Source organism: Myotis myotis, unplaced genomic scaffold (assembly GCF_014108235.1).
Source record: "Myotis myotis isolate mMyoMyo1 unplaced genomic scaffold, mMyoMyo1.p scaffold_m19_p_6, whole genome shotgun sequence".
Classification (NCBI taxonomy): Eukaryota; Metazoa; Chordata; class Mammalia; order Chiroptera; family Vespertilionidae; genus Myotis; species Myotis myotis.
The window spans coordinates 27,644,566-27,664,510 of NW_023416368.1; the positions used below are offsets into that span (position 1 = coordinate 27,644,566).

Genomic DNA, 19,945 nt, shown 5'->3' on the forward strand with positions numbered 1-19,945 from the left:
GCAGGGCTGGGATTGAGGATGATGTTCGTTCTAATATATCAAGGGTTCTTAACCTGGGACCCGTGGGTGGGCTTCAGGATCTATGAACCTGCTGAATCGCTCATAAGATTGGGCAGTGCATTTTGCTACGGGAAGGAGTCAGTGCGTTCATCAGATTCTCAGAGGGCCAGGGACCTAAGTAAGGTTAAGGACCACGGCAGTCCTCTAGTTGGTCCTCAGTTTGCCTTTCCTGCAAAGCCTGGAGAACTCCTGAGTAGAGCTATTCTGAGGCACCAGCCTTTGCTCAGGGCGGGGGGGTGTGACCCCCTCCTAGCACGCTAATACCAGACAATATATGTGGGGACAGAACTGAGTGGGCTGAACAGGAAGGTCACAGAAACTTGTTGACGTCAGCTGAGATGTCAAAGCTGAGACTGGACATGCTCAGAACAGTTTCCCAAGATGGGCTCTGTCCCCTGGGAGACTGAGGGAGCAGGCGAGCCAGCAAGCACTCATTTAAAAGTCGTCTTAATTTGGAAAGTGCAGTTTTTTATCAACAGTCAGCCGATCTCCAGCACCAGGAGTGGAATGCAGTGCTCACTCTGAGCCTGGGGCAGCTCAGAGATTGACGGGTGGCCTCCCTTCCCTGCCTGTCACCTGACTTCAGCTTGGTAGCTCACTGACCCTACCTCTTCTGGCTGAAACAAGAGTGAGATGGTAACCACCACCCTTGGGAGGCTGGGGAGAACCACACCTCAAAAAGGAGAAGACAGGAGTGGAGAGGCTCAGCTGGGCACGGAAAGTGTTCCTAGAAAATAGGTCGGCATTTTTCAGCCCTACTAAGTATTGGGTACACGGTAGTGGGTAAGGCAAGGAGGGAGGCATGATCAGAAGCACTCAGTCAACAAACATTCTGTATCTGTTGAGAAATTACTATGCATTAACATCAGTACTGGAGGGGGTGTTACATAGAATCAATCTCTTCAACAAATATTTTAAGCACCTACTAGGTGTGGGGTAGGCTTGGTGTTGGGTGGAGAAGGGGCAATGCACAGAATCACTCATTCACTGAATAAATGTTTAATGAGCATTGTATTAACCAAAGACATAATGAGCCAAACAGCCTTATTCCCACTGTAGTATCAGGGCTCTCTGAAAATAGTATCTCCGGATAAGGAAACCGAGGCAGCAGAGCCTCCCACGAAGGTCTCATTGCTGAGGGCACCAGGCCCTGAGCCTCCGGTCACCCAGCATGCTGACCCAGGCTGGCCCTGCTGGCAGGGGCCACCTCCCTGTCCTCCCCCCACATTTCCTTTCAGGGCCCTGACAATGAGTCATTAGTAAAGGAATTTTAATGGCAAAAGCACACAGATCTGGGTCTGTGGACAAGACCATCCCCTGGGGCTGTGTGGAGACCGCAGTGACTGAACAGCCAAGGATTTCTGGTCCCTTGAAAACATCTCTCTCACGACTTTCCCATCCTTCCCTCTCCACAGCGAGAGCTTAAAAATATCCCACCTCTACGCTTGGCACCTCAAATGGAACCAGTACTTAATTTGTAACGACTAAGGGGGAAGGAGGGTAGCATCTGGCCATCACCACACGACACCCAGTGTCCCTGGACAGTCTGAACTGCCCCTTGGCCCAGGCATGGTCAGGAGGCAGCAGTAATCAGAGAACCAGAAATGCTAACAGAAAGGGAAGAGGCTGGCTCCCCGAGCAGTGACTTTCCACAGAGGTGCCCCTCAGAGGCTCATGGGCGATCTGCAGGGTGCCGCTCTGTGCTCAGCTCCACGAGGGAAGCATCGGGTTAACCACGCTCTGTACTGCAGGGCTTCTTGGAACCCTGAATATGCTGATGTGCTTTGTGAATCTATAAAAAGGGGACGTCTAGTGCAGTACTTCCCAAACTTATTTGACCACAGAAACCTTTTTTTTTTTTTTGCAGAGAGATTACTGCACGGCACAGCTTAAAACCCTGAGCTTTAACCAATGCGTGCATGGAGCCCCTACCTGCACGGCCCCGTGCTAAGTGCTGAGGATGCTGGAATCAAAGGAAGACAAGGCCCCTGTCCCACGGTAGGCCAGGGCGAGGCCAGTGTGTAGGGCAGCCCTGGAAAGGCAGCAGGGGCAGGGGAGGCAGTGGGGCTAGAGGAAGCTTAGGGCTCCAGCAATGACAGGAAAGTGACAGGACCACTAGAGGTTGGGGCAGGGGGGAGCAGCAGGGAGGGAAATGTGGACACTCCCCTCAACTCTTCCCACCTTTGAACTGGCCGAGCTGGTGGTCTTTCCCATCTGAACAGTCACTAGGGGTTTTGGACGTCAGTCCCTCCCACACCCGACTCTCAACCACATCTATGCTATTGAACTTGGGCTCACATCCAGAAACCAGGGCACAGCTATTCACAAATTCAGTAATTGAAGTCATTAGCGTTGACTCAGAAACCATTTTTTTCTAAGTCTCTCTCTTAGAGAAGCTTTTAAGACCCTTTAAATTGGTTAATGGAAAGTTTAGAGACGAGAATGGAGCCTAGGCTGTCAGTTCCCCGTCCCCGTCTCCCTGGCTCTCCCCAACACACTCAAGGGCAGAGTGATGAGATAATCCCATATCAGCTTTATTAAGCTCCATGCATTTCTGGCACACCCTTTGCAAGCAAAGGCCACTCAAACTCCACACTCTCCTGCTCCAAGAGTCCGGGTACTCGATCTCCATTCACTCCCTCACACCCACAGGACGATAAAAACACTTCCACGTAAAATTACAGTGTGAACAGCACAGAGAGCCCTGGACCAGGAGTCAGGAGGTCTGGCACCCCTCCTGGCCTGGTGACTCATCAAGCCACGTAAACACATATGCCTCCTCAGGTCCTGTCCACAGTGCAATGCCCGCACCAGCCCTGCGGAGTCGCAGGGCAGACACCATTGCTCTTGGTCTACAGCAGAGGGACAAGGCGGTGAGTCAAGCTACTCACTGCTTCAAGGTGACGTGGCCATGCACAGTGACATGGCCAGAACCTGGGCCTCCACACACTCTCCTCCTCCTTACTGTGCTGGGGCAGGTACTTGAGGTTCTTTGGGAAGGTGGGTGGATGACTGGCCTCTTCTTTGGGACTCAAGTTGTGGTATCTCTCTGAGAGCCCACAGGCTCCATCTTTAGGGCTGAAGTGAGAAGGTCTGAAAAAAGTCAAACAGATACATCAGGGATTTAGGCAAGAAAACTCCTCACTTCCCAACCAGACACTCATGAATCCGTTGGAGAGGAACAAAAGCGAACTGATTCAGTGTTCCCCGCGTTTTAGCTGCTCATGGAACCACCTCAGGACTTTTGCCACCTCTCTGGATCTGTGTTCCCTTCTACGCAATGTCACAACGCTTTCCTTGAACAGGATTCACTGTTCTTAATGTCTGTGAAACTATATGCTAGTCACATTGTTACATGATATATTAAATATACACTAAAATAAAAACTATCAATTTGAGTACCACCTAACATCCTCTTGTGAACCACCAGAGGCACACATATCAGATGCTGGCAAAAATATGATGTCGTCTTGCCCTGGCCGGCGTGGCTCGGTGATTAGAGCACAGGCAGCACTTGCGTGCGTGTGCGCGTGTGTGCGCCAACCAATGGATGTGTCTTTGTGACATCAATGTCTCTCTCTCTCCCCCCTCCCTTCCACTCTCTCTAAAAATCAATGGAAAAAATATCCTCACTCCTCTGGTGAGGATTAATTGAAGGAAAAAAAAGATATAGTCTAAGCTTGAGGAAACTATGGGGAGGGAGAAGGTAACTGATTTGCTCCAAGACAAAGGCTAAGGTGAGGACCTGGGTCTCCGGAGCACTCAGTGCCGTTTTCCACACGTCACTGAATGAATCCTTTTTGTGCACAGACCAGAAATGCCTGTGATTTATCCACTGCTCATCTGCGAGGCTACCAACTGAGGGGAAAGGTCAACGTCACTTATTAGCCATGCACTTGAAATTGCTTGAGAACTTGGCTCCCACTTGATTTCCACCCTGGAAAGGCACACTGACCCCTATCTTTATTGCCATCCAACTTCCTCCCTGCCCTCCCCCCTGCACCTGTGAGAGGTACCAGTGACTGATCTCACCTTAGCCAAAACCCAGTCTGACGAGACTCCTTTCCAAGGAGTGTGGGGGGACAGCCATATTGGGGGCCTTGGGGCTGGCTCTGAGATGGCCACTTCTACAGAGGAGGCCAAGGTTCCCTGTGCTCCAGGCATGTGGGAGGCGCGAGGCTCCTGCCAGCAGGGTGTTCAGGCTGCAGAGGGAGGGACTGGAGAAGGACTTCAACCCTGTGACTGCCAGGTCTTTGGGCCCCGAGGCTGCGAGGAGAGGTGAGAGTAACTCTTACTCATGCTGTATTCTTGGACTCCTATTTTGGAGCAAGGAATTCTGAAAGACTTGGTTCCCCCGGCACTGTTAACCCACCCAGCCCGAGTGACTCATGGGCGAGCAGGGCTCTCGGAGCCCTCGCAGGGTAATCAGGGTGCCGAGGCAGCCTCAGGACATTGTCGCTCCTGGAAAATCACCAGGGCAGTTGCCGTTTATTTAATACCTACCGTGTGCCAGCCTTGCTGAGCCCTTTACAGTCATCTCATTTAACCCTTACAACTACTGGGTGAGCCAAGTACTGCTAGTACCTCAAAGTCAAAGGTGAAGAAACCGAGGCTCGAGGACATGGAGCCCAAGCTCAGTGACAGCACAGGGGCCAGAACAGGTCTGTCTGACTCGAAAAGCTGTGCTCTTACCCAACCACTGGGGCAGGAAAGAGCAAGGAGACCAAGAGCTATTGCCACCCCCTTCTCTGACGGGGAGGGGCCCTGTGGGCTTTGACCGGCACCTGCACCTGCTGCCTCCATGGACAAGAGGGTCCGCAGCCTCTCCCGGGCGGGCTCATTCCCCAGAGCCGCTGACTGCTGGTAACATCGCACAGCCTCTCCCAGGCTCCTCTGCACACCAAGGCCCTTCTCATAGCAAATTCCCAAGTGGTACCTGCTCTGTGAGTCCTAAAAGAGAAAACGACAGACACACAGATACACACTGCTTGCTTTCATCCATGAAACAAACGCTAGGCCATGCTGCCTGGATGCCAATGCCCCCGGTTCACAGACTCCAGACACCAGACACCCTCCAGCAACAGCTCGGGGTCTTCACTTCACGTGTCTTCTGGATCCCCTGGATTACAACACGTGTAACGACGCACCTTCTGTCTGTACAACTTACAACATGCTTTCACACCTGTTATCTTAGTCAGCTTTTGATCCTCATGACAACCCTGTGAACTAGGAGATAGGCAGGCATTACTGTCCCAATTTCAGAGATGAGGCAACAGGTTTGGATTGATAAGCGACCAGCTCAGTAGTGCACTGGTTAATGTGTAACACCTGGCTCTGCGGGAGAAAAAGCCCTGTTCTGTAGCATTCAGCAATTTCCATGGTGCAAATACTCTGACCATGGTTGATTTTACATATAACAGCTCTCACAGGCTGGTCTGAGCCAGCTCAGCACACCACTGGACGTGCGCAGGTCACACGCAAATCAGCAAGAGCTTGAAGCCGGCCCAATTCTCCTATCAGAAAGTCCCCTAAACAAAACAGAACTCAGTCCCAGCTCCAAAGTCCTCTCCTTTATCAGAGTGGGTCCCCAACATGCCTGGAGAGTGGAGATCTCATACCCCATTGTTGGCAGCAAGACAAAGATACTGCACAGCTCTCTGCTCGTCCAAGTAGGGCTCCTTGGTGAAAAGCACCCCGAGGAAAGCTTGGGCCTGTGGTCAAGAAGGAAGGAAAACATATTTTGGTTGCTGCCAGACCCCACCCACCCCAGGTGCCCGGGAGAGGCTCCACCCATGGCAAGCACCTCTCTCAAGCCTGAGTCTGCAGCCTGCTTCAGCATGAACACTGCCCTCTGCCGCTCAGGGTCCCACGAGGGGGTTGGGCCTTGTAGCAGGCACCTGGCGTAGCGGTACTGAGCCAGGCTGTGGCCCTGGCTGGCAGCCAGCTGGTAACAAAGGACCGCCTGAGGCAAAGGGAGAAACACCGTCACTGCAAGCAGCTTTTTCTTTGATTGAAATTTTTAAATGATATTTTAATTAAATATACATCAGGATTACGGATTAGTCAGAAAATGCAGATAAGCCAAAGAAAAATTTAAATACAGATACAACGAAAAATAGAAACATACAATCCCAAGAAATCCTGCCTCCTAAAGATCATTCTGTTAACATCTCAGTGTACAGCCTTGCAGATTTCTTCATATATATGCTTACATATGTACACATATATACTATATATATTTACACACATAAATACGTGTCTAGAGGGAGAGAGAGAACTACATTCACTATTTTGTGACCTATTTTTTCATATAACAATACACCATGAATGTCTTGCCCAGACAATACATATAGATCTAGCACATTATTTTTAAGGCCCACAGAGATGTTATTAACCAATTCTCTACTGAGGAAACTTCAGGTTGCTTCCCTTTTCTTTGCTATCATATACAATTTTAAGAAATACATTCTTGTATATAACATCTTTCTGTACTTTTTTAAAAAATATATCTTATTGATTTTTTACAGAGAGGAAGGGAGAGGGATAGAGAGTTAGAAACAACGAGAGAGAAACATCAATCAGCTGCCCCTACACACCTCCCACTGGGGATGTGCCCGCAACCAAGGTACATGCCCTTGACCAGAATCAAACCCAGGACCCTTCAGTCCGTAGGCCGACGCTCTATCCACTGAGCCAAACTGGTCAGGGCTATCTCGCTGTTTTAGAACTAATTAACCCACTCACCACAATAATACTCTAGGCCCTGAGGGTATAGCTGCAAAGAAGAAAGACCAGGGCCCGACCTACCTGAATTTGGCATCTGAATTCCTAGAAGTTAGAGCTTTGTAAAAATGTTTCCCGCAAAAAAGAAAGGGGGGGGGGGGTTTAAAAAACAAATGTTTCCCGCACAGGTGGGAGAGAGACTGGACTTCCCCACACCCTGCCCACTGCTCACTTCCGGAGGTCACTCTGGGCCTTGTGGCACAGGGGATGGGTCTGGGGACAGGAGAGGAGGTTGGTACCTTGCCAAGGTCCCTGGAGGTGCCTCTGCCATACTCATGACACAAGCCCTCGTTGTACTGTGCTTTGCTGTAGCCACGCTCTGCTGCTTTCTGGAAGTAGGAAAAGGCGGCCGTGTGGTTCCCAGTCCTCCCGTTCTCTGTCCCTGTAAGAAAGCACAGGACGTACCCACTCACAGCCCCCCTGGGAGCTTCCCCGCATCCTCGGCCAGGTACCCACAAGCTTCTTCCTTCCTCTTTGGTGCCGGACATTTGCATGTATTTCCATTCTCCGAATATTTCACTGGTTTGCCATACACATCAGTGGGCTCTACCCTCCTCTACACCATCCTCCTCTTGGCAACAGGATACGGATTTCCCTTTGGGACTAGCCCTCCCCCCCAGTGCTGTCAATCAACGTGTCTCCTCTCTTCCCAACCAATGAGAATCTCCCTCAGAAATCTGACTCCTGATCTCTTTGTGACAGGTGAGAAACAGCTTTTGCAGTTTATTCTGAGGACAGCACTTTGAAGGCACTATAGGTACTGCCCCCTGGGTCCACGGGCTTCCCTGATGCCTGTCCGTTCTGAGGCTCGGCAGGTCAGCAGGTCTCAATAGACTCCTGTTGTGTTTTAAGTTAGCCAGAGTGGGTTTAGGCTGTTTGTGACCAACACAACCTCACACAGCTGATACTGTTACTGTTGCTTTATGACAGCACTGTGAGAGACAATATAAGAGAGCAAAGACCTGAACTCAGGTGTGTCCAAAGCCCAGGTTCTTTTATCCTCCAAAGAAAAAGGAAAACAGGAGAGGGGCTGGGCACAGCCAATTCTCAACTCTAAGCCTTTGCTCAAGCTGTTTCTCCTGCCTGGGATATCTTTTTCTGCCTCCACCATCTGGCCTTCGCATCCTGTTTCTGCTCTAGAACCTGCAGACCACACTCAGGCTTGAAACACTTTTTTGGCACTTACTTAATATACAAGTTTTTTTCTCCGAACTAAAATGTTTCAAGAGTATAAGCCCTGTCTCCTCAATTAGACTAAAATCCTGGAGGCAGATGCAGAAAAAGAATGCAAAAGAAATAACTTTGCATAGGGTGAAAGCTCTATACAAATGCAAAATATGATTATGGCTTATGCTCCTTTTGTGTTCTGTCACAGTGCTTAGCACATGCTGAATAAATGAATATATGAATGAAGGAATGGGGAAGAAAATTCTCAGAAGAGACTGTCTGCCCATCAGAATCACAAAAAGCTAATGAGGCAGAAGCCAGGTTGCATTCAGCCGGCAGTGAACTGAAGTCGCCTCCCTGCTGCCTGAAAACTCTCCCACCAGGATTCACAGAGTGCTCCTGTCCTTGAGAAGGCTCAGAGGGCAAAGGATCCCACCGTCCCCATTCCTCACACTGGCTCTACCAACATACCCAGATCCATCTACCCTTCTCAGTCTCCTCTGCCTCTAACCTAGACCAAGCCACCATCACATTTTGCTTAGTCATCAGCAACAGTTCAACCAGGTCTCCTGTTCCCTTCTCTGGCATCCCTTTAATCCACATCTGTCTATAGAACTGCCAGAGAGATCTTTAAAAAAGTAACTCAGATCATGTGACTGCCCTTCTTCCTGCACCAGTGTAAAACCCTCTAATGCAGCGGTTCTCAACCTTGGCTGCACATTAGAATCACCTGGGAATCTTTTTAAAATTCTGATTTCTGGGCCTCATCCTCCAGAAATTCTGTTTCGTTGTTACTAATGTTGTGGCCCCAACCCCATAACAAAGATACAGAATTTCCAGAGGATGAGGCCCAGAAATCAGGATTTTAAAAAGATTCCCAGGAGATTCTAATGTGCAGCCAAGGTTGAGAACCACTGCTCTAATGGCTTCCTGTCTTAGCAAATCCACACTGTACCATGCCTCAGAAAAGCTCACCTGATCTGGCCCCTGCCAGCTTCTCTGACTTCATTCTCCCTATGATCTCTAAGCTCCAGACACACTTACTTTTCTTTTGTTCCTCAAAAAGCAAAATCAGTCCTGCCTCAGGACCTTTGCAGTTGTTGTTGCTTCTACTTGAAAAGCTGTTTCTCCAGAAGGAAACAAGACTGGCTTGTTTTTGTTAATCAGGTCTCAGCTCAAGGATCTCCCATCAGTGAGGCCTTCCAAATTAAACGTTCCTTGCCCAAATTATGAACACACTCCCCTGTTTAATTTTGGTCATAACATTTATCACCATCTGAATTCTCTTTATCTGTTTGCCAATGTATTGTGTTTTCTCTCCTTCAACTCACATGTTAGTTCCACGAGAGTAAAGGCTTTGATTATCAAACACTAGATCCCCAACACCTAAAATACAGCTGAGGAAAAGGTGAATGCTCCATAAATTTGTTCTGAATGAATCCCAGCCTCTCACTCACCTGCCTACTAGACTCCAATAGATGCTGCTTGGGAGTCTGGGTCTCCGCATTAGAAGGCCTGAAACTTAAGACAAGTCACTATGGAAACCAGGACACATGGTGGACAGGCATCTGCAGTCTCCAGATGAGGGTAAGAAGTTCTTACTCATGCACTTGAGGGCCTGCTCCAAACCTCAGGAGCCTGTTCCTGCCTATATGTGGCAGAGCATGCAAGGTGTTCTCCAAGATTTATTTCCTCCTTCTTAATAGTAGGCATACGGCTATTCAGCTAAAGACTACATTTCCCACTCTCCTCTGTGATGAGGGTGGCCGTAAGCCTACATTCTGGGCAATGATTTGTGCAGCTTCTCAGTCATGTCCTTAACGGGAAGGAGTGGCCCTTTGCTTTCCCATCTTCCCCCCTCCAGCTGGCTAGAATATGGCAGGACTTAGAATAGCCAACTAGGACCTCAAGATAGGAGCCAGTTTGAAGCATGGCAAACATGTTTGAATGAGAATGGGTCCGTGACGCCACAATGCCCCCATGCTAGATTTGTTTTCCTACCTGGGAGAAAAGAAACTCTCTGATTTAAACCAATCCCTACCGTGACTCTATCTGACCTTCTCCATACCCTTCCCGTTTTCCCATCTGCCTGCCTCGAGGGAGGGTCCACCTAGTTACCTAGGAAGTTGAAAGCGATGGAAACACTGAGCTGGAAGAGTTGCTGAATGGAAGTCACAGCCTCCTCGAGGGAAAGCGTTTTTGATTTATCTTGTTCCTGGGAAGAAATACAAAGACTCACCATGGGGGAGTTCACTGGGATTGCCACCTGCCCAGAGCAATGTTAGAAAGATCCAGTGGCCAAATTCTGGACAATACCTGCTTTTCACCAGTGGGCTGAGGCTGGGCTGGTTTTGCCTGGGAGCTGAAGCTACTGCTGGCATGCAGGAAGCTGACATCACTGGGATCTGCAAGGGAAAAGGCCAACAACCAGCCAGGGCAAAGGAGAAAGTAATTTCTCCTTTTCTCCCACTTTCCCAGTCTCCCAGCCCCTCCAGCCAGCACCACTGCCAGGAACCACAATAACCGTGAACTACCTCAGGAAGCCTGGGGCCTCACAGGAATGACAAGTCCCTTCCCTGGCATATACAACAAGAAATGTTCATCAGTCCGACTCCCCACCCCGCCCTGCCTTCTGCTGATTCTAGGAGGCAGGGACATACCTTCCTCAAGGGGCTCCTGAGGATCAGCTGCTCTCAAGGATCCGTGTGAGGAGGGGCTCTTGGGCTGAGCGGAGGGTTCTTCCTGGCCCAGCCCGGGTTCCCTGAGGCCAGTGTGCCTGGGAGCTGGGCTGTCAGGGCTGGGGAGAATGTGCCTCCGCAACGCTGGAAGAGCCGGCGACAGCAGTCACATCAGGAGGGGATCAGTACAGTGAGCTCGGGGAAGTTTTGGGGACCAAAGGAAGAACCTGGAAACTCTTGTGACACCTCCTTCACAGACCTCCTCCTCCATTTCCTTTGCTTGCTTCCCTCTGCATGGGTTTAGAGGGGCCCACATTTACGCTGACCTCCTGCCTGAAGCATAAATCACTCTTCTGCTTTAATCTTCCAGTGGCAAGGAGGCATCTACTTTATTTATTCATTGTTGCAGCCCAGCACCTAACACTTTGTTGATGATAATACCGATAATGATGGTACCATAACAATAAGGGCAAGAATTTAATACTGAGCACTTCCTATGTGTCTATGTGTCAGGCACATATGACCTTGACATATATTAATTCATTTAGTCCTCCCAAGAAACCTATTATTACCCCTTTTTATAGATGAAGAAACTGAGGCATAGGGAAGTTTAAAATGACTTGTCCAGGGACCCAAGACTAGTAAACAGCAGCTCTGGGGCTTGAACCCCAACAGTCTGACTCCAGAGCCTTAACCAATTGGCTTCGTTGCCTCTGTACCCCGTTACATAATAATTACTCAATAAAGATTCATTTATTAATGAATGACTGAGCAGAGAATGACCTAACTGGCTCAGGGGTAGACAGGAAGCCACACCCAGGATCTACAGTCTACTGCACCCCAGTGGGGCTCCCTCCATGGAAGGTGATGGGAGGACATTGGAGGGTAGGTGTGGCCCACACCCTGGGTGGATGGAACTTCCTCACATTCTCCTTCCTCTGACTTCAGATAGGAAAGGCAAGGAGCTGCTGATGGCTCTTTTCCTGAGGTGTGTCCAGAGATGCTTCCTGGCCCAGAGAAACTCCCAGCCCAGCCCTCCTGTCCCCGGGACTGAGAACTCACAGGAGCACGGATGCCACAGGGGAGATGAGAGGAAACAGTCCAGGGGACCGCGCCAAGAGCCGTGCTCCGCTCGCCGAGGTCCTGCTGGCAGCGATGCCTGGAAGTGGATCTGCCTTGCCAGCTGCAGGGCCAGCACAGCCAGAGTGCCCTGGGAAAGACAGTCCATCAGGGACACAGCTGTCACCAGTCAGCCCGTACAGTCCTAGCCTGCAGCTCAAACACCACTTCGAGAAGCTTTTCCTGACCCCTAGTGGGGGCAGCTTCCACTCCACACTCTCACAGCACCCAACTTCCCCTGGGGAGCCCTGATCGTACTGGTACCTAAGCAATCATCTCTACAATTATTCCACTAAGGTCTGACTCTCCTGTTAGTCTTAAAGCACCACGAGGGCAGCAGGAACCATGTCTGTTTTCCTCACCAATGGATCCCCGGCACCTAGTAGGGTGCTAAGATATACATGCTGAATAAACGCATGAGCGAGTCACTGAATAAATAGTCTAAGCAGGCAAAAAGATAATGTGGTAAGTTGGGGCTTTGCCACAAATGCAGGGACAGGTCAGTGTTCCCCACCAGGCTCACTCTCCTTCTCTAACCTGGCACAACTCTTCCCTTCCCCTCGCCTGACGAAGCCACCCCACCACACACATCTTCACAGGTGCAGGCTTGTTCAAAGTGTCTCTTCTTCAATAGGTCTGCAGAACTCCTGAGCCAGCTCCTACCCAGTGCCGCTTGGTTTTCCCTCCCCCTTCCTATATACTGAAAGGGACACCCAAATACTTAGTGTTGCAACAGGAACTGGGCACAATGACAAACAAGACAGACACAGTTTCTGCTCCAGTCGAGTTTATCATATTCATTGATGGAGAAAGACAAAAACCCAAATACACAGAGAAAGAACTACAAATTATGCTACAGGAAACAAATCAGGGTTTACACGGAGTGTAAGGAATCAGGGAAACCCTCTCTATTGAGGTGACGTGTGAGCTGAGGCCAGAAAAAAGAGAAGGTGCTGGCATTGTCAATAACAGGGTTATGTACCAGGCACTGAGGAAAGCTTGTGCTCAGGCCCTTTCACGCGGGCAGCAGTGACAGGGCTGAGGGATGGCATCAGGACACCTGGGATCCAGGTCCAGTTTCCAAAAAGACTCTGGGGGATCACCCTAGGGTTTGGATCAGCCGTGGGCAAACTACGGCCCGTTTGAAATGAATAAAACTAAAAAAAAAAAAAAAAAGACTGTACCCTTTTATGTAATGATGTTTACTTTGAATTTATATTAGTTCACACAAACACTCCATCCATGCTTTTGTTCCGGCCCTCCGGTCCAGTTTAAGAACCCATTGTGGCCCTCGAGTCAAAAAGATTGCCCACCCCTGATTTGGATCTTTGGCAAAATGGGAAAATGCTTGCCCTGGCCGGTGTGGCTTAGCTGGTTGAGCGTCCTCCTATGCATCAAAAGGTTGCCAGTTTGATTCCCAGTCAGGGCACATGTCCAGGCTGCAGGCTTGGTTCCCAGTTTGTATGTGTACCAGAGGCAACCAATCGATGATGCTCTCCCACATCAATGTTTCTCTCTCTTCCTCTCTCTCTCTCTCAAAAAACTAAAAAATCAGTAAAATCTTTTTTTTTTTTTTTAAGGGAAAATGCTTCCCTCTCCAAAGTGTGTTATGCCTCTAGTCCACAGCTTCCCAGACAGAAGTACCCCTGTCATGGGAGACACTCCAGGCTCAGCTCTGCTGATGACACCCATTTACAGATGAGACAACTGAGACTCAGCGAGGTGAAGTCATCTGCCAAAGTACACAGCATTAAAGTGATAGGGATGAGATGTGACAGACACAAGAAGGATGTGTGTGCCAACTTCATTCAAAATACCTTAAAAGAACAACCTGTAAGGCAAAGACTCTGCTCTGCTAGATTGAGCATCTGATTTTATAGATCAAATTCAACAAATATTTATTCAGCAACTGTTATGGGCCAGGATCTGTACTAGGTGCTTCTACAAGCCATACTAGGTGCAGCAACCAAGCTATGGAGCATGGCAGGTAGGAGTATGAACTCCAGAGTAAAATCTGGCTCCTCTACTTAAGAGCTGTGTGACCTTAAGCATGTTACCTAAAGCTTCAGAGCCTAAGTTTCCTCATCTGTAAAATGGAGATATTTCCCTTACAAAACTTTCATAAGGATTAAACAAGATAAGGCACAGATAATACTTTACATTAATAAAGAAAATATTAGCTATTTAGCATTATTTATTGTAAGCTCCATGAAGGCAACAATCATATCTACCTTGTTCTCCACTATTTCCCTAGTGCCTACCAAAAATGCTTGGCTCAGAGGAGTTAAATAGAAGTTTACTGAATAAAAGGAGGAATAAACACATGGAGGGCAGGGGATGGGGAGTGTGGCTCTATATCCCCAAATATGCTCCAAAGTCACGAGTTACTCAATATGTGAGTGTGGGCACAATGATGCCCTAGCTCCTGTTTCTAGACTATACGTCCATGCAGGATCATTCTCACCCACACTGAGGGGTAAGGACAGGACTAAGGAAGCCTTACCCACGATACGGCATCCCACAAGGTGTTTGGGGAGACACGGCCAGACATCCACTGAAAGGCATCCTTCCATCCATGGGACCGGGGGCCCCTGCTTGTGCCTGGACCTGGGCCATGGGAATCTGACCTAGATGATGTAATGGTGGTCATTAAGTCTGTTCCAGGTAAGAGGGGGGGGGGGGGGGCCAGGAGAGGAGACGAGTGAGGGGATGGCGGTATCTCACCTGTCAAAGCTTGGCACAGAGACCAGCAGAGTCGAGGAGGTAGCTTGAGACCCATCTGGGCTGGTGGGCTTGGGGGTCACCCCCCGGAGTCCAGGCCCAAGCAGACGGGAAAGAGCTGTGCAGAGCAACAAAAACCAGTCACCTCCATATAAACAGAATTGAGGCAATGGCAGGCCCACCCATCTTCCCTTTGATACTTGGAACCCCAGCCCAGGAACCCAGGGATCTCTGGCATCTGACTCTGCAAAGGTTCTTAAAGGATACATGTGGGAATTTTTTGCCTAATACAGATTCTAGGGTGCCACCCCAGAACCAATAAGCCAGATTGTTCTGGGTGGGGCATCTATATTTTGTTGCCCCTGGCAATTCTGATGCCCTCCTAGGGTTGACAACCACTGCTCTACAATGACCAAGCATTCATACACATATTGAACCCTAGCTCAATATTTGGAGCAGTTTCTAAATCCCGCCTTTTCCTCAGCTCTGCCTATGCCACTGGCCTCTACACCAGTGGTTCTCAACCTTCCTAATGCCGCGACCCTTTAATACAGTTCCTCATGTTGTGGTGACCCCCAACCATAAAATTATTTTCGTTGCTACTCCATAACTGTAATTTTGCTGCTGTTATGAATCGTAACGTAAACATCTGATATGCGGGATGTATTTTCATTGTTACAAATTGAACATAATTAAAGCATAGTGATTAATCACAAAAACAATATGTAATTATATATGTGTTTTCCGATGGTCTTAGGCGACCCCTGTGAAAGGGTCGTTCGACCCCCCCCCCAAAGGGGTCGCGACCCACAGGTTGAGAACCACTGCTCTACACCTTTTATTGACTCCACCCACCACCTTGTTATTTGGCTCCTCCCCCTTGAATAGCCACACCCATCTCCTTGGCTCTAAGCTCCACCCTCTTCCCCACTAGCCCCACCGACCCCTCAAATTCCATCCCTTCGTCCCCGGGTGTGCAGCCCCGCCCCTCCAGGCCCCGCCTTCCCCCGCTCCAGCCTGGTCCGCTGTAGCTTTGGCTCGGCCCTCCCTCCTGCCCCCCCTCCCGCTCGAGCCTCCGCTGCCTCAGCTCCCACGCCCCTCACTTCTGCTCCGGAGTCCCGGGAGGCGCCACATGTCGCCGCCGACACCAGAGGCTCGCAGCCGGAAAAGCGAGGCCAAACCGCGGGACAGCGGCTACGGCGGCCGCTGCAGCGCCCTCCGGGCGGCGGAACCCGAGGAAGCCCCCAGCCGGCCAATGAGAAAGGGGCCGGGCCGGAAGGACGGCGCTGGGCGAACGGAAGTGGGGTGGAGGCGGGTTTGGGGGAGCGGGGGTGAAGTGCGGCAAGGGCGCGGCCACGTGGGCTGTGCTGGCACGAGCCAGGGGGGAACGCGGAGGCGGGTGCTCGCGGCTGGCAGGCTGAGCCGCCCGAGAAGCGGGACTAGAGCGGCCTCGGTGGCGCCAGAGGCTCTTGCAGAACACCGTAGAGACGCGAAAGGGGAGCAGCCTTCCTCCGGCCGCGATGCTGGAGGAGGTGGGAGTAGCGAGAAGAACCTTAGGGTCTCAGGTGGGAAGGCCGTAGTCCAGGCTCCCGGTCCAAGGCCCTCGGCCTGGAGAGGCGGGCCGGGCCGACGGGGTAGGCGGTGAGGAACTGCACAGGCAGGCCCTGATGCCGGGGTCCCAGCTCTGGCTCGGCTTTTGTTTCACCGCGTAGCCTCTGGCCAACCCCCTCCACTGTCTGGGCACCAGCCTTCGTAATGAGAGGGCCAGAAAGTGGTCTGGTCCTAACTGGTTTAGCAGGAACAACTTGGGTTGCTGTTTTTAAACACCTAAGAGAGACCTAGCTGGTTTGGCTCAACGGATAGAGAGAGCCTCGGCCTGCGGACTAAAGGGTCCCGGTTCCATTCTGGTCAAGGGCACATGCCGCGGTTGCGGGCTCAATCCCCAGTAGGGGGCGTGCAGGAGGCAGGCGGTCAATGATTCTCTCTCATCATTGATGTTTCTATCTCTCCCCTCTTCCTTCCTCTTTGAAATCAATAAAAGTATATTTAGAAAATAAAATACCTAAGAGAGAACCCCCCGCCCCGCTATACAAACACCTGTTGCTAATCAGAGCCCTCATCCTCAGACCCAGCCAGTGCCACTGATGTGTGTTCTTTTGCTGGGAAAAGCACGGCTCCTCCTCCACTGCACTTGAATCCATAAAATAAAGCAGCTCAAATTCAAATATAAGGGGTGTAGATTTCCTCCTCCTTTTCCCCAGGTGCCTGACTTCTGGGTAGGTGGAAGTCTCCACCTGGGGTAAAAGAGTACTGGGGGGTACCTACTTTTAGACACAGGCAATTAATACAACCAGACTGATATATTCATATGTTCAATTTTTGAGCCATATGTCAGCCACCATCCTAGAATCAGAAGACAGAGTAAAGAGCATTTGTGGCCTCCAGGAACACATGGTCTGTTGTTGTAAGTGTGGCCTCTGGAGTTCCACAAATGGTTTGAATTCCAGCTTTCTTGCCTGCTAGCTATGTGTTCTTGGGCAGTTTCCTTAACCACTTTAAGCCTCAGATTCTTTATCTATAAAATAGGGAAAATACTATCTCATGCAATTGTGAGGCTTAAGTAAAATAGTACGTTTAAGGTGTTTATCATAGTTCCTGGCACACAGTAAGAGCCTTGTAAGTGTAAGTTGCTCTTAATTGTACTGGGGGAGGTGAGTAGGCAAAACAGATAGATATTTTCCAATAGTGAAAAATAGATATTTTCCACTGGGTTATGGGATACCAGGAAAAGATTCTGAAAAGTAGTTGCCTTTGAGCTAGGCCTTTAAACTATGAGTTTGCCAGCCAATCAATGATTCTCATCATTGATGTTTCTATCTCCCTCTACCTTCCTCTCTGAAATGAATAAAAACATATTTTTTAAAAAAGAGTTTGCCAGGTGGAGAAAGGCATTGCAAGCAGAAGAAACAATAAATAGACTCAGACATGTGAATATTAGGGAACTATTCAGAAATATCCTTGCTTTGGGATTTGGGGCAACCACTTTTCATATACCTTGTGTTGCTGCCTCAAAATAAAATATGCATGCTGGTTCGGCTCTGCCCCTCCTGGGACTTTCACGTTCTTTTTCCACTCGGCCTGTCTTGCAGTTTATTTTATTCTTCAAGGTTCAGCCACATGTAGCGCTTCCGTGACAACTCCCCAACTCTTGGAGCCCTCACTGCTCTCCACTTTTCCCAGTTTCTCTAGCACTTCATTTCTTACCACACAATGTAGCAGTAATTACATGTTGCCCTGTTATTTACCTCATTCGTGTAAGTCTAGTCTCTCTAGTTCTCTCCCTCAGGGCAGGGATGGCATTTTCCCATTTTGTGTCCCATATTGGGCTTGACATAAACTGTCCGCAGAAGATGTTCAAACAATGCCTGTTGACTCGACACCTTGCACTGCTATGATTACAGACATAGAACAGCAGCCCCCAACCATCGGATTTATTGATTCTAGGGTAAATGTATTCACTCCACATATACTATCATAGAGGGTCCTCCGTGTTTGAGGCTAGTTGAAGTTTTTTGAAGATAAGGTGTCTGTTCCCGTATGTAAAATGGCCTGATGACATCTCGTGTCCCTAGAAGTCTGAGAACACTAACAGACCACCTGTTTGAGGGTAGATGGCGAGGGCCGCTGGAGTCCTCGCTGACACACCAGATCACCTGTGGAGTGTGGCCCAGAGGAGCACCATCAAGGACAGCAGCTTTGTACCCTGGCCTTTAGTTTTGCCTGAACTTCAGGCCAACCCATCAGCCATTCTCTTCTCCCAAGATTGCTCTGTGTTGGCTTGTGGCCCAAAGTCAATTTGACTCAATCCCTCTACGAAGGTAAGTGAACGTACTACTCAGATGTCCACTTAACTATCTTTTGTTGATGCCATTGTGTACCCACCACAGTGAGGGTTCTAGACATTTGTTTTGGCAGACATTCTTAATTTGCACTAATCCATTATCTGAGAGCTGATTGCGTGCTGGAGAGTATCCTGAGTATACAACGGTTTTTAAAAAAAATGAGTGTAGTCCCTGCCCTCACAGAGAAAATAGTCTAGCAGGGCAAGCAAACTCAGTAGACAATTAAAATACAGAATGGTGTTTTAGTTATTGCAGCATAACAGACTCCAAAATTTTGTGGCTTTAATCAGTCATTATCTTGCACAGTTCTGTGAATTGACTGGACTCGGCTGGCAATTCTGCTGGTCTCACTGGGGGTCTCTCATGAGACTGCTGTCAGGCGGCAGCTGAGGCTGGAGTCATATGAAGGCTCGCCTGGGACATTGGAAAGGCTGAGCCTCTGCCATGTTCCACGTGGCCTCTCCAGCTGGGTAGCTGAGCTTCCAAAACGGTGGCTCAGAACTTCCTAAAAGTACAAAAGTGGAAGCTGCCAGGCTCCCTAAGGCTTAGGCCTGGAACCTGCACAGCTTCACTTCTGCACTCTGCATTAAAGCAATTCACAGGATCAGCCCACAGTCGGTGTGGGAGGGGAAAACTCAGGGGCTTGAATAGTGGTTAAGAACTTAGCAAGTGCGTTAGTGGGAAAGTGCGGGGTGCTATGGAAACACGAGGAGAGGCTCATAACCTAGGAATGGAAATCCAAGGAAGACTCTGAAGGCAGCAACATCTGAACTCATGAGCCTAAAGATGAGGACTGGAAACTAGCCAGATGAAGAAGGGGAAGGGAAAACAGTTCTGGCTGGTGCAAGTGCCCAGGAAGGCAAAGAGAGTACAATTGTAGATCAGTGTGGTTGTTGAAGGACTGGTAAGGATATAGAATAGTGATAGCCCGTTAGTTAGTCAGGAGAGGTAAATGGGGCCAGGTCATAAAGTCTTACAAACCTCCTAAGATGTCTGGGCTCTGTCCTGAGGGGATGGCACATCAAGGAAGGGAGCGTGATTAGGCTGGAGGGATCCTGAAAAGGTTATTGGCTGCTGAGTGGGCGATGGATTGAAGGGATTAAGCCCTTATTTTCACCATGTCCCTTCTAGCCAGTGACCTCACCGTCACTGAGAAGGCTGAGTCATCCCCTCAGCATTGCTGTCGGTTGTTTTTGCTTTTAACTAGTGGGACTTTTTATCATAAAAAAAATGCAAGCTCCTTTGTACAAGTTTGTTTTCTCGTTTTGAAATGAACATTTTAAATGTTCTGGACATGTGGTTGGTCAAGTGGTCAAACGATTCATACCTAAGTGTGAAGTGAATTAAGGAGAGCAGGGAGCATGCCAAGCTCAGTGGGTTTTACCCCTCAGTCAAGTAATGGTTGGTTAAGAGAGCACCTACTCTAGTAAAAAGTCAAACAGTACTACAAGGCTTATAAAAAAAATAGAGCAGACCCCTGCCATGGGCAGCTCTCCACTCTCTATTCCTACTCTC

General features: G+C 49.4%; 1 protein-coding gene across 2 annotated transcripts; it reads right to left on the reverse strand.

Moving 5' to 3' along the window:
* Positions 1-1,043: 1,043 nt before the first annotated feature.
* Positions 1,044-15,809, reverse strand: DELE1 (DAP3 binding cell death enhancer 1). Of its 2 annotated transcripts, none has more exons than XM_036314098.1 (13): positions 15,632-15,809; positions 14,532-14,646; positions 14,311-14,434; positions 11,751-11,898; positions 10,671-10,832; positions 10,327-10,415; positions 10,129-10,225; positions 7,083-7,225; positions 5,864-6,022; positions 5,679-5,771; positions 4,851-5,010; positions 4,093-4,326; positions 1,044-3,153 (listed from the first exon to the last, which is right to left on the reverse strand). In XM_036314098.1, the coding sequence occupies exons 1-12, from the start codon at positions 15,660-15,662 to the stop codon at positions 4,094-4,096; spliced, it is 1,554 nt and encodes a 517-aa protein (XP_036169991.1). In that variant the 5' UTR covers positions 15,663-15,809; the 3' UTR covers positions 1,044-3,153; position 4,093. The 2 variants fall into 2 exon arrangements, with proteins under 2 accessions (XP_036169991.1, XP_036169990.1); XM_036314097.1 differs by having other exon boundaries at positions 4,845-5,010.
* Between the last annotated feature and the right edge of the window lie 4,136 nt (positions 15,810-19,945).